The following is a 14,787-nucleotide window of genomic DNA, read 5'->3' on the forward strand; positions in this document are numbered from 1 at the left end:
GCCTCTCTGTCCTCGCCTCTCTCTCTCTGTCGTCATCTGTCGTCTCTCTCTTGTCTCTTCTCTCTTCCTCTCTCTCTCTGTCCTCTCTCTCTCTTTCTCCTCTCTGTCCTCTCTCCCTCTGTCGTCTCTCTCTCTGTCCTCTCTCTCTGTCCTCTCTCTCTCGCCTCTCTCTCTGTCGTCTCTCTCTCTCGTCGCTCTGTCTCTCTCTGTCACTCTCCCTCGTCGTTCCAGGCGGTGAACCCTTAAGACAACAAGAGCTGCTTTCTGACAAGCCAGCAGCAGCCTGGAAGGAGTTGTGTGGGCCAACTCCTCTTTAACCAGGGCACAGGAAGCAGGACTGCCACTTACTAAAGGTTAAGAATATTCTCGTGCGGTAGCAGAGAGACAGTCTATGATCTAGGGTGGCTGCAGTCGTTGACAATCTTTAGGGCTTCCTCTGCACCGCCTGGTCATAGAGGTCCTGGATGGCAGGAAAGCCTTGGCCCTGGTGATGTACTGGTTGTACGCATTACCCTCTGTAGTGCCTTGCGGTCGGATGCCAAGCAGTTGCCATACCAGGCAGTGATGGAACGAGTCAGGATGCTCTCGATGGTGCACTGTAGAACTTTTAATGAACCTAGTAATCTCGTATGACTATTTAGTGAGTAGTTAATATTTTCATGGACAGACAAAGTGAGACTTAGTTCTGCTTTTCGATTAGTGAATAGTTAATCTCATGTAAGATATATAGATTAGTGAATAGTTAATCTCATATAGACTATATAATTAGTGAATAGTAATCTCATGTAGACTATATATATTAGTGAATAGTTAGTCTCATGTAGACTATATAGATTAGTGAATAGTTAATCTCATATGACTATTAGATTAGTGAATAGTTAATCTCATATAGACTATATAGATTAGTGAATAGTTAGTCCATATATGACTTTAGTGAATAGTTAGTCTCATGTAGACTATATAGATTAGTGAATAGTTAGTCTCATATAAGACTTTAGTGAATAGTTAGTCTCATATATACTTTAGTGAATAGTTAATCTCATATAGACTATATAGATTAGTGTAATAGTTAATCTCATATAGACTATATAGATTAGTGAATAGTTCATCTCATATAGATTAGTGAATAGTTAGTCTCTGATTTGAGACATATAGGAAATAGCTAACTGTAATATTCGTGGTGTTTGGTTTATTGATGTAGCAGAGTTAAAGAGGGGTATTTATTCCCAGATAACTTCCTGAGTAACACCTACAGCAGTAGCAGTTACACGTCATCGTTTCAGACAGGATCAAGCTGGACACAGACCCATCACCTAGCAACCGTAGGAGGCAACTCCGCTAGTAACGTCTCATCGCAACAGACAACACACACACACACATACACACCATAGTCATTCACCCTTCAGATGTTTATGCACCATTTTATTTCAGTATTCAATCAAACAACATCTACTCTATCTCATGTCTTTTATTCCTTAACTTCCTCTGTCTTTCTGAACTCTTTTCCTAGTGAGCCTGAATGAGACTCCTTGGTGTGTGATGTTTGTAGGAGACGAATGAGGACTCCTGGGTTGTGATTGAGGAGAGAAGACTGAGACTCCTGGGTTGTTCGTCAGGAGACAGAATGAGACTCCTGGGTTGAGCAGAATGAGACTCCTGGGTTGTGTTGAGGAGACAGAATGAGACTCCTGGGTTGTGTTGAGGAGACAGAATGAGACTCCTGGGTTGTGTTGAGGAGGGCACTGAACGTTTCATGAATAGAGCTGACATGATTCCTTACTATCCGTTCAATAGCGGCTGTTCCACCTAATATATTTCTATCTGAACGTTCCACAACGATGTACCCGTCTGAACAGGGCTTCCCGCTCTAACTTCTCCACTTTGATCTGACAGAGTACGAGGGACGGAAGTCCGTGAATCCTCAGACCCCTGGATCTTCTAGCTTCAACAGTGGAGGGAAGAACGCCTCGTCCAGACCTCCTCCTATCCAGCCTGTACACGGACGGGTGGACTGGGCCACCAAGTACGGAGGAGGCCACCGGTAGCACACCCCACCGTAGCCATATGACTGGGAAGAGTACCCATTGATTCCACTGTAGCCATATGACTGGGAAGAGTACCCGTTGACCCCAATGTACCCATATGACTGGGAAGAGTACTTATTGACTGTGTACTTCCTGAATTGACTGGAATTGAAATGGAATTGAAATGGAATTGAATTGGAATTGAATTGGAATTGACTGGAATTGAATTGGAATTGAAATGGAATTGGCTCCAACCCTGATGTGCATTTGAACATTCAGAACTGTTTCCCCCCTACTGAGAATCAACTGAGGAAGAATTCAATTTCCTGCAGAGCACCGTGAGCGGAGGGGCACTCCAGCCAGCGGGAAGAGGGACTATTTCCTGTCTGTGTGTGTACACACAGCATCATTCTAGTCTGTTAGCCTGAGTCTCTGGCTGTGTCCTAAATGCTACCCTCTTCCCCATAGGGCTCTGGTCATAGGTAGTGGACTATAATAGGGTTGCATTTGGGACTACACGATGTGATGTCAACTGTTGTCATGTAGCTAGCTAGCATCGTTCCAGTCAGTGTACTGTACAATATTTCAGCATTACCTTCAATACATGTTCATTATTATTTTTCTAGATTTTGTGAGAGTTGACTAAAAATAAAAGTATTATTTTACTACTAAAGCAGCCAATGAGTTCAAGTTATCCATACTTAATTTCTGTAAGATAATATTTGTCCCTATATCAAATATAAGTTTTATTCATAAAAAGTAATCCCAAAAAAAGCTTGGTCTGGACATTTCTTGAGAACATCTTCGATAAAATCCTTATCAGTATCTTCTTCTTGCTGAATACTTTTCGGTGTCATTGTATGAGGATAAAAACCTATTGTTTTGCATCTTCCATATACTATTTTGATTTATAGTCATGTGTAAAATGTTGAAAAAATATATTTTTTAATGTGTAATCTTTCTAAATTAATAACTATTTAAATGTAGTACATGGACAAAGAACAACGGTGAATCATTCTCTGGACACACGTCAACTGAGACAAACTTTCATGAATATGGATATATTCATACATTATATGTTTGTCGAGAGAGGTTTCATTTGTCAGTGTTTCTTTACATGAATGTTAATTCTGGCATCAAATTACTGTGTATATAAAATACATAAACAGTGAATATAAAACATTGACATTCCTAGATTGTACCCATTTATGAGTCATGTGGATTGTCTTAAGATGGCGCCGGAGAAGAAGGCTGATGTTTTATGTGTTCCCAACCAATAAAAAAAAAAAAAAAATGTATTTTGTACATAATGTTGCTGCTACCATCTCTTATGACCAAAAATTACTTCTGGACATCAGGACTGCAATTACTCACCACGGACAGGCAGAATCCTTTTTTTTCTTTAATAACGAGTCCGATGAGCCTGACGTGAATGATATACTGTTTTCTCGGGAACAGGCCCAGATCCCCGTGATTTGCGTGAAGAGGAGGCGGAGATAAAGGGGCCAGAGGGCAGGCTGCCTTCTGAGAATTCGTAGGTGATTGAATAAACCCCCACTTCCTTCCATTCTGCTAGCAAACGTGCAATCTTTGGAGAATAAAATTGATGACCAACGCAGAAGATAAAACTACCAACAGGACATTACAAACTGTAACATCTTATGCTTCACGGAGTCGTGGCTGAACGACGACACTATCAACATACAGCTGGCTGGTTATACGCTGAACCAGCAGGATAGAACAGCGGCGTCTGGTAAGACAAGGGGCGGCGGACTATGTATTTTTGTAAATAACAGCTGGTGCACAATATCTCAGGAAGTCTCGAGCTATTGCTCACCTGAGGTAGAGTATCTCATGATAAGCTGTAGACTACACTATCTTCCTAGAGAGTTTTCAGCTGTATTTTTTGTTACATACCACCACAGACAGAGGCTGGCACTGAGACAGCATTGAATGAGCTGTATTCCACCATAAGCAAACAGGAAAATTCTCATCCAGAGGCGGCGCTCCTAGTGGCCGGGGACTTTAATGCAGGGAAACTTAAATCCGTTTTACCAAACTTCTATCAGCATGTTAAATGTGCAACCAGAAGGGAAAAACTCTAGACCACCTTTACTCCACATACAGAGACGCATACAAAGCTCTCCCTCACCCTCCATTTGGCAAATCTGACCATAATTCCATCCTCCTGATTCCTGGTTACAGGCAAAAATTTAAGCACCAGTGACTAGATCAATAAAAAAAGTGGTCAGACGAAGCAGATGCTAAGCTACGGGACTGTTTTGCTAGCACAGACTAGAATATGTTCCGGGATTCCTCCGATGGCATTGAGGAGTACTCCACATCAGTCACTGGCTTTATCAATAAGTGCATCAAGGACGTCGTCCCCACAGTGACTGTACGTACATACCCAAACCAGAAGCCATGGATTACAGGCAACATCCACGCTGAGCTAACGGCTAGAGCTGCAGCTTTCAAGGAGCGAGACTCTAACCAGGAAGCTGATAAGAAATCCCGTTATGCCCTCCGACGAACCATCAAACGGGCAAAGCGTTAATACGGGGCTAAGATCGAATCGTACTACACCGGCTCTGACGCTCATTGGATGTGGCAGGGCTTGAAAACCATTACAGACTACAAAGCGAAGCACAGCCGAGAGCTGCCCAGTGACACGAGCCTACCAGACGAGCTAAACTACTTCTATGCTCACTTCGGGGCAAATAATACTGAAACATACATGAGAGCACCAGCTGTTCCGGAAGACTATGTGATCACACTCTCCGCAGCCAATGTGAGTAACTCCTTTAAACAGGTCAACATTCACAAGGCCACAGGGCCTGACGAATTACCATGATGTGTACTGCGAGCATGCGCTGACCAACTGGCAAGTGTCTTCACTGACATTTTCAACCTCTCCCTGACCAAGTCTGTAATACCTACATGTTTTAAGCAGACCACCATAGTCCCTGTGCCCAAAAACACTAAGGTAATCTGCCTAAATGACTACCGACTCATAGCACTCACGTCTGTAGCCATGAAGTGCTTTGAAAGGCTGGTCATGGCTTACATCAACACCATTATCCCAGAAACGTTAGACCAAATAATTTGCATACCGCCCCAACAGATCCACAGATGATGCAGTCTCTATTGCACTCCACACTGCCCTTTCCCACCTGGACAAAAGGAACACCTATGTGAGAATGCTATTCATTGACTACAGCTCAGGGTTCAACACCATAGTGCCCTCAAAGCTCATCACTAAGCTAAGGACCCTGGGACTTAACACCTCCCTCTGCAACTGGATCCTGGACTTCCTGACGGGCCGCCCCCAGGTGGTGAGGGTAGGTAGCAACACATCCACCACGCTGATCCTCAAAACAGGGGCCCCTCAGGGGTGCGTACTCAGTCCCCTCCTGTACACCCTGTTCACTCATGACTCCACTGCCAGGCACGACTCCAACACCATCATTAAGTTTGCCGATGACACAATCACCGACAACGATGAGACGGCCTATAGGCAGGAGGTCAGAGACCTGGCTGTGTGGTGCCAGGACAACAACTTCTGCCTCAACATGATCAAGACAAAGGAGATGATTGTGGACTACAGGAAAAAGAGGACCGAGCACGCCCCCCATTCTTATCGACGGGTCTGTAGTGGAGCAGGTTGAGAGCTTCAAGTTACTTGGTGTCCACATCACCAACAAACTAACATGGTCCAAGCACACCAAGACAGTCGTGAAGAGGGCACAACAAAACCTATTCCCCCTCAGGAGACTGAAAAGATTTTGCATGGGATTTTGCATGGTATACCCTGTCTGTCTTGTTGAGCTTTGACATGGAGTTTCTACCTGGTAAGGTCAGGCTAGGGTATATTAGCTATTCGGTGATGGTGTTTGTTCCGAACCCGCTACGGGGCTTTAGGTGCCAAGGATTTGGACATGTAGCAACAGTATGTAGAAGGGAGATCCCAGGATGTGGAAAGTGTGCAGGAGGGCATAGTCAGAGGGAGTGTGAAGTTGGGGTTGAGAAAGCACTGTGTGTAAACTGGGGGCACCTGTGCAGCTGGGAGTCTGAAGTGCCCTGTCCTACAGAGAGACAAATTGAGATTGCCAGAGTTCAAAAGAAGGTTTCATATGCTGAGGCAGTAAGGAAAATAGAGGATAACTCAAGGATGAGGGATTTGATCGGGAGCCCCCCCATTGAGGCCTGAAGAGAGAGATCCAGAGAAAATGAATTTTTAGTAAGGTTGAATTTCATGCATTTATAACCATGGTAATCAACTGCACTGCATTGATGGAGCGGAAATCACAGAAGATAGATGTGGTAGTTGCAGCAGCAGATAAATATTTGGATGTGAGAGATTTCAGTGCAGAAGATCTACAGGAAGTTGAGAGAAGGGGTTCCATCCTGCCGGCCTCGTGTAGGCTCGTTTAGGGCCAAATAAGTGGTATGGGGGGGGGGTTGGGGATAGGTAAGGTGCAGTGTTAGACAAAGGTGCAATAAAAAATGTTTCCCTCTTTTATTTTTTTTACAAAATGTGCAATCCGCACTCTGACCTGCGAAAGGCAGCAATATGCAACACAGCGTTCAGTCTGCCGGAAATTCACACGAAGAAGAAGTTGGTTATCAGTCTGAGAAAAAGCCGTGAACTGGTCGCTGGCTGGAGATTTCACTTTTATCCTGAAGGAAAGTACGTTGCTTCGTGGTGAATGAGTAGGTAACGGACAATGGTCGTACTAAACGTCGTTAGCTAACTACTACCCACAGATAGTTTGCTACTAGCAAATGTAATGTTTTGCTAGCTGGCTAAAAACACCGAAGTAGCTAGCTTACCTCTAGCTAAATCAGGAGAGGCGGTTTTGCTTGTCACGAGATGGTTGCCTCATACCCTAGCAAGCAAATCCACTGTCTGTGTAACGTTAATGTTAGCTATTTTAGCAAAAATAGTGGTAACGTTACTAACTAGCTCACTACTAGCCTCTGCCGCCTCAATATTTTAGCTACGTTAGCTCACATGACCTGCTGCACCTGCAACTGTTTTAAGTTAGCAACTTTAAGTTGAACTTACTAACAACGCTGGTTAGTAGTGTTAACTAACTGACGTTTAGCGTAGCAACATAACTAGCTAGCTATCGAGCTAACGTTAATTATCTAACCAACTTTAGTCTGTTATCTTCTGTTTTTCCCAGATCTCTTGGGACGGTTTAATTCCTCCGGTTAGGGCTGTTTTAAAACTAGCAGTATGTTCGGGAAGAAGAAGAGGGCTCCGTTGCCAAAGGGCCAGGGCGCCGCTGCAGCCAAACAGGTGAGGGACACATCACCTGTGTGTGTCACAACGTAAAATGACAACGAGGAGGCTGGCTGGCTAACCTCTCTCTCACACACACACACACACACACTATCCTATGTCACTATTCACTTTCCCTTGTTCCAGATGGGTTTGTTTGTTGACTTCAACCCAGAGGCGATGACGCAGGACATGGATGATCCGACCGTGGATGATGCTGATCTAGAGGCAGAGTTATCAGCTCTCACTGGGGGCAAGCCTGCTGGAGGGAGACTAAAGCAGAAGGGTAAGTCTCCACACACTTTGTTGTAATCGTGGTTAGAGGCGGGTGGCCGAGTGGTTAGAGGCGGGTGGCCGGGTGGCCAGAGGCGGGTGGCCAGAGGCGGGTGGCCGGGTGGCCAGAGGCGGGTGGCCGGGTGGCCAGAGGCGGGTGGCCAGAGGCGGGTGGCCGGGGTGGCCAGAGGCGGGTGGTTAGAGCGTTGAGCCAGTAACCGAAAGATTACTAGATCGAATCCCTGAGCTGACAAGGTAAAAATCTGTCGTTCTGCCCCTGAACAAGGCAGTTAACTGTTCCTAGGCCGTGATTGAAAGTAAGAATTTGTTCTTAACTGACTTGTCATGTTAAATAAAGGTTAAATAAATAAATAAAATACAAGAACTATACAGCTTCCAGAAAGTATTCATACCACTTGACTTTCTCACCCATCTACACACAATACCCCATAATGACAAAGTGAAAACATGTTTGTAGAAATTGTAGCAAATTTATTTGGAATTAAATACGGAAATATCTAATCTACATAAGTATTCACACTTTTGGTGGCGATTTTAAAAGCTTCGAGTCTTCTTGGGTATGTCAATCAGCTTTGCACATCTGGGATTTTATCCCGTTCTTCTTTGCATATTTCTCAAGCTCTGTTAAGTTAGATGGGGAGTGGCGGTGAATAGGAATCTTCACGTCTTTCCATAGATTTTAAATGGGATTTAAGTCTGGGGTTTGGCTGGGCCACTCAATGACTTTCACATTCTAGTTCTGTAGCAATTCCAGCGTTGCTTTGGCTGTGTGCTTGTGGTCATTGTCCTGTTGGAATGTAAATCTTTGCCCCCAGTGTAAAGTCGTTTGCACTCTGAAGCTGGTTCTCATCAAGGATTTGCCTGTATTTGGCTCCATTCATTGTTCCCCTCTGGTCCTTACCAGTGTCCCAGTCCCTGCTGCTGAAAAGCATCCCCCATAGCATGATGCTGCCACCACCATGCTTCACGGTAGGGATGGTGTTAGACGGGTGATTAGCTGTGCCTGGTTTTCTCCAGACAGCACTTTTCATTCAGGCTCAAGAGTTCAATTTGTCTCATCAGACCACATATTCTTTTGCCTTACGCGCTGAGTTTTTCACGTGCCTTTTTTGCAAACTCCAGACATGCTGTCATGTGCCTTGTTTCTCAGGAGTGGTTTCCATCTGGCCACTCCCCCCGTAAAGCCCAGATTGGTGGAGTGTTGTAGAGACTGTTGTCCTTCTGGAAGGTTCTCCCATCTCAGCCAAGGAACTCTGTAGTTCTGTCAGTGATCATAGGGTTCTTGGTCACCTCCCTGGCCAAGGTCCTCCTTTCCTGGTTGATCAGTTTGGTCAGACGGCCAGCTCTAGGCAGAGTCTGAGTAGTTCCATATTTTTCCCTTTTCCCAGTGATGGCGACCGCTGTGCTCTTTGGAAACTTTCAACATTCTAGAAACTGTTTTATACCCTTCCCGAGATATGCTGTATGCCTAATCACAATTCTATCTCTGATCTATGGACAGTTCTTTGGACTTCATGGTTTTGTGTCTATGACATGCACTGTCAACTGTGGGACCTTTGATATAGACTGGTGTTTGTTTTTTCAAAATCATGTTCAAATAATTGAATTGGCCACATGTGTACTCGATGGAGTATTGTGTGTAGATGGGTGACAGATTTTAAATGTTTTATTTAATCCATTTTGAATTCGGGTTGTAACACAAGAAAATGTGTCATAAGTCGCAAGGTGTATGAATACTTTCTGAAGGCACTGTAGATGTACTTTAATAAAATCCATTAATTAATTTAATGAGATACAATTTCAAAGTTTTAATTTGCGATGAAATCCGCATTAGGGAACAGCGCCACTGTTCGCCGCCTTCATTGTTTTTGTTGATGAAGGACGGTGAGGAGCGTCCAGCAGCGTGGTAGAAACGTTACTCTTTGAGGGTCATAGGTCATCCTTGTGATCACGTTTTATCTTAACATTTATTTATTTATTTTTAAATCACAAGATGGAACCCCCTGTTTACTTATAATATTTCTCCCACTGATTACGCTGCTGATATGTTTCACTAATTGATATGTCTCCCTGTCCTAGCCCCCTTACCTATGGAGAATATAGCCAGAATGGCAGAGCAGTGTATGAAGGATATATACGATGATGATGATGATGATGATAACCTGGAAGATGATGAAGATTTATTGGTAACTGTTTGTGTTTATTTCAGTCTATTTTTGATCATTACTTATTGTGTGTGTGTGTGTGACTCACTGCGTTGTGTGTGTGTGTGACTCACTGCGTTGTGTGTGTGTGTGTGTGTGCGACTCACTGCGTTGTGTGTGTCGCTGTGTCAGTGTTGCGTTGAACCTGTGATAAACATGTTTTGTTTACCTATGTTACCAGGCTGAGCTGCAGGAAGTGGTGGGCGACGAGGAAACGGAGGATCGTGTGACACCCACCTCCACGGAAGAGACTCCACAATCACCACACCAGGTAACTAACATGACATCACCTGCCTATACAAACTAAGTTGTATCCTGTAAATCCAGCGTGTGACTTTTTTTTAGTTTTGACGGTGTTACCTGTGTGTATGAAATACTGAAGCGTGTAATAAGTGTTAATGGGCTTGTCACTCACGTCTCTAATCAGAGCGTCGTCAACTACAATGCAAACAGCACTTACGTTTCCATTTCCAAACAAGTGGAGTGAAATACTATTTTACAATACTGAAATGTGTGAATCCTCTTTCCCTTATGCCACTACTGTTTTTGTGTCAGTTTGAAGTGGCTCAAGTTAATAGTAGCACATGAAATGGACTGCTTGTGTTAGTTTGTGTACAGGTATAATTTTGATGCTTATGCTGTGATAATGTGCTGCAACAGTCAGACGTAGTCTTGGAACCCGGGCTCACGTTGGGGCGTAGTCTTGCAACCCGGGCTCACGCTGGGACGTAGTCTTGGAACCCGGGCTCACGTTGGGACGTAGTCTTGGAACCCGGGCTCACGTTGGGACGTAGTCTTGCAACCCGGGCTCACGTGGTGACGAGTCTTGCAACCCGGGCTCACGTTGGGGACGTAGTCTTGGAACCCGGGCTCACGTTGGGACGTAGTTCCTTCTCCATGTCTTGGAATCGACCGGAGCGCTTCAACGTTGGGACGATAGTCGTTGCAAGCGCTCACGGCGGTGCTCCGTTAGACACCGTTGCAGTCGCTTGAGCGCAAAGCCACGGTGCGTTCTACGTTGGAGTTTATCGTGTTTTGCATAGGAGTTCCTATAGGCCTAACCTCGAGGATCTACGGTTAGTAGGGAATCGGATAGTCTATAGGAGAGCCGGGCTCAGACGTTGGGAAAGGCGTTGGAGTACTGAGAGCAGAGGCACGTTTGAGCACGGTTTAATGCGTGAAGCGGATAATGGTTGGAATCGGGCACAGAGGCGAGTCACAGGGGGAACGTGGTATGAGAGAGGAAGCATGGTATGTCTGGACACCGAGGGTCACAGCCTGGGGTACGTATGCTGTGCAACACTCCGGGCTCAGGTCCCTGGGACTAGTCTTGCAACCGCGGGCTCACGTTGGGGCGTAGTCTTGCAACCCGGGCTCACGCTGGGGAACGTAGTCTTGCAACCCGGGCCTATGTGTTTTAGGGCAACTAGGGGTAAGTGCCTTGCTCAAGAGCACCATGACAGATTTTTCATCTAGTCGGCTTGGGGATTCGAACCAGCAACCTTTTGATTACTGTCCCAACACTGTTAACTACTAGGCTACCTACCAGCTTCCTGTGATGATGTGCTCCAACTTTCAGGTCAGTCTTGGTTCTGATTCCAGGCTCAGTCTTGTTCTGACTTCCAGCTCAGTCTTGGTTCTGACTTCCAGGCTCAGTCTTGGTTCTGACTTCCAGGCTCAGTCTTGGTCTGACTTCCAGGCTCAGTCTTGGTTCTGACTTCCAGGCTCAGTTTGGTTCTGACTTCCAGGCTCAGTCTTGTTTGACTTCAGGCTCAGTCTTGGTTCTGACTTCCAGGCTCAGTCTTGGTTCTGACTTCCAGGCTCAGTCTTGGTTCTGACTTCCCAGGCTCATCTTGGTTCTGACTTCCAGGCTCAGTCTTGGTTCTGACTTTCAGGCTCAGTCTTGGTTCTGACTTTCAGGCTCAGTCTTGGTTCTGACTTCAGGCTCAGTCTTGGTTCTGACTTTCAGGCTCAGTCTTGGTTCTGACTTTCAGGCTCAGTCTTGGTTCTGACTTTCAGGCAGTCTTGGTTCTGACTTCAGCTCAGTCTTGGTTCTGACTTCCAGGTCAGTCTTGGTTCCGACTTCCAGGCTCAGTCTTGGTTCCGACTTCCAGGCTCAGTCTTGGTTCCGACTTTCAGGCTCAGTCTTGGTTCCGACTTTCAGGCTCAGTCTTGGTTCCGACTTTCAGGCTCAGTCTTGGTTCGCGACTTTCAGGCTCAGTCTTGGTTCCGACTTTCAGGCTCAGTCTTGGTTCGCGACTTTCAGGCTCAGTTCTTGGTTCCGACTTCAGGCTCAGTCTTGGTTCCGGACTTGGTCCAGTTGCTCCTAAGTCTTGGTACCGAGACTTCACGGCTTCAGTCTCTGCTGCTTGCCTTCCGGACTCACGCTCTTGTTCCGGCTTCCCAGGCGTCTCAGTCTTGGTTCCGGCTTCCAGGCTCAGTCTTGCGTTCCGGTTCCTTCCAGGCTCGATGTCTTGGTTCCGGCTTCCCAGGCTCAGTCTTGGCTTCTGGCTTCCAGGCCTCATCTTGGTTCTGGCCCTTCCAGGCTAGTCTCGCTTTAGATGATCCTCCGTCATCTTTACCGTGTTTTTTCCAACTCGGGTAAGCTCCAGGCTCACTTGCACGCGAGCCTTCAGTTAAATGAGCCCTAATATTTTTCCACTTCCGAATCACCTGGACTTCTTTTGGCAAGGCATTTTGTTGTGTGGGTAGATGAGCACAAGCCTTGATACATGAGACAACAATGTTATGCGGCCACAAATGAGTAATGCAAGGTGTTGGCTCTCTTGCGCGACTACACAGACAGTGCGCCCATAATGTCAAAAGTGGCAAATTATTTATGTTTTTAGTTAAAAAACAAGACTACAAATTTTGTTACTGAAAGAAAAGCTTGGAAATGTCTTGTGTGTCAATAAGTATTCCAACTCCTTTAGTCTATGGGTCAAGCCTTAAAGTTTTCAGAAGTACACAAGTGTGCTTAAGTCACATAACTAAGTTGCATGGAATTCACTCTGTGTGCAATAATAGTGTTTAACATGATTTTTTAATGACTACCTCATCTCTGTACCCCACACATACAATTATCTGTAAGGTCCCTCAGTCGAGCAGTGAATTTCACACACAATTCAACCACAAAGACCAGGGAGGTTTCCCGAGGCCTCGCAAAGAAGGACACCTATTGGTAGATGGGGATTAACAAAAAAACAAAGCAGACATTGAATATCCCTTTGATCATGGTGAAAATATTTTTAAAAAGGTTAAAAAAAAATAAAACATCTGAGGAGGTCATTTGCAATTTAATTTTGCAATTACTATTCACAAACAAGTTAGTCAGGAGAGTCTGTCTATTAATTACACTTTGGATGGTGTATCAATACACCCAGTCACTACAGGGGTCCTTCCTAACTCAGTTGCCGTAGAAGAAGGAAACCAAGTTTTCACTCGTTATGGCGTATTTTGTGTAGAATGGTGAGAAAATAAATGTAGTCAATTTTGAATTGTCTATTACACAACAAAATGTGCAATAAGTCAATGGGTATGAATACTTCTTGAAGGCACTGTAACGTGTATTGTCAGAAACCTGTATTTACAATACTTCACAATACACATGAACACTGAATTATTAAACTTGGTTGTTGTTCTTATCATCAGTTAGCAAGGGCTCCTCCTGCAGTACCTGGCAGTCTGCAGCACACCTTGGAGGAGAGACTGAGTATGTACCGGACAGCTGTAGCCCACGCCAAGGCCTCGGGGGAATCGTCTAAAGCACGGCGATACGACAGAGGGCTCCAGGTGGTGATGCTAATTTGTAGTTCACTATAAACTCTCATGTCCTGCTGTGTTTTAGTGTAGAGCTGGTGCAAAAGCATGTACTCCTTGTTGCTCTCCAGAGCCTATATTCACAAAGCTTCTCAGTGTAAACACTGATCTAGAATCAGTTTGCCCTTTAATAAAATATAAATATCATAATGAATAAGATCATATGGTCAGGAAGGACCTGATCTAAGATCAGCACTACGCTGAGACAATTTGCTAATAGTCCTAGCAGGAGGATTTGACTACTCCCCCCCCTCTGATCTAAAGTCCGAAAAGCTTTTTTTGTCCTGTCTCCTTATCTCTCTGTTTCTCCACAGAGCCTGGAGTCCATGCTGGTGTCATTGAAGAAGGGGAGGAAGGTGGATGAGGCTGACATCCCCCCACCTGTAGCCGGTGGAGCCCCTACCTCCACCGCCCCCCCACGACGTGCTCCTCCCCCTCCGCCCTCTGTTCTTCAACCTGAACCGACACCTCCACAACAGCAGGGGGAGCCAGAGGCTGCTGCTCCTGCTGAAACGTTACCTGTACCTGTCTCCCCTGAGGCAGTATCACCCAGCAGTGAGGAGGAGCTGTCATCTATCTCCACCCTGGCCACTGTTAGCAGCCATCCTAGCACTGAGGGAGAGGAAGGGACGGGACAGGCCAGCACAGGTCACACAGGAAGTCAATCAATTAATGATTGTTACTGTTACTTAGTCAATCATTTCAATCAATTTATTTTTACCATGTGGGCAGCTGCAATTTAACACAGATTAGATAAATGATACAGGAAACAAGAATCACCTGCCTCCAAACAAATGAATGTTACATTTGTTTGTCTACAGGAGGTTCACTACACTCCTGGATGTGGTTGTGAATGCTGTCTTCTACACTCCTGGATGTGGTTGTGAATGCTGTCTTCTACACTCCTGGATGTGGTTGTGAATTCCACACCAACATCCAGGAGTGTAGGAAGACAGCATTCACAACCACATCCAGGAGTGAAGAAGACAGCATTCACAACCACATCCAGGAGTGTAAGAAGACAGCATTCACAACCACATCCAGGAGTGTAGAAACAGCATTCACAACCACATCCAGGAGTGTAGAAGACAGCATTCACAACCACATCCAGGAGTGTAGAAGACAGCATTCACAACCACAATCCAGGAGTGTAGTGAAG

General features: G+C 45.3%; 1 protein-coding gene and 1 long non-coding RNA gene across 2 annotated transcripts in view; both read left to right on the forward strand.

Annotated features, from left to right (window-relative positions):
- The first annotated feature begins 240 nt into the window (after positions 1 to 240).
- LOC139024273 (uncharacterized) lies at positions 241 to 2,781 on the forward strand. Its single transcript, XR_011475552.1, has 3 exons — positions 241 to 353; positions 1,231 to 1,341; positions 1,894 to 2,781. It is a non-coding gene; the product is annotated as an uncharacterized lncRNA (long non-coding RNA).
- Positions 2,782 to 6,572: 3,791 nt separating this feature from the next.
- cc2d1b (coiled-coil and C2 domain containing 1B) overlaps positions 6,573 to 14,787 on the forward strand; it is a 45,198-nt gene continuing 36,983 nt past the window's right edge. Inside the window, exons 1-7 of the mRNA XM_070438908.1 lie at positions 6,573 to 6,741; positions 7,214 to 7,329; positions 7,459 to 7,597; positions 9,685 to 9,791; positions 9,991 to 10,080; positions 13,461 to 13,601; positions 13,943 to 14,276. Of these exons, the coding sequence (XP_070295009.1) occupies positions 7,267 to 7,329; positions 7,459 to 7,597; positions 9,685 to 9,791; positions 9,991 to 10,080; positions 13,461 to 13,601; positions 13,943 to 14,276 (874 nt within the window). The 5' untranslated portion in view covers positions 6,573 to 6,741; positions 7,214 to 7,266. The remainder of the gene's footprint in view (positions 6,742 to 7,213; positions 7,330 to 7,458; positions 7,598 to 9,684; positions 9,792 to 9,990; positions 10,081 to 13,460; positions 13,602 to 13,942; positions 14,277 to 14,787) is intronic.

This window comes from Salvelinus sp. IW2-2015, unplaced genomic scaffold, assembly GCF_002910315.2.
Source record: "Salvelinus sp. IW2-2015 unplaced genomic scaffold, ASM291031v2 Un_scaffold1277, whole genome shotgun sequence".
Lineage (NCBI taxonomy): Eukaryota > Metazoa > Chordata > Actinopteri > Salmoniformes > Salmonidae > Salvelinus > Salvelinus sp. IW2-2015.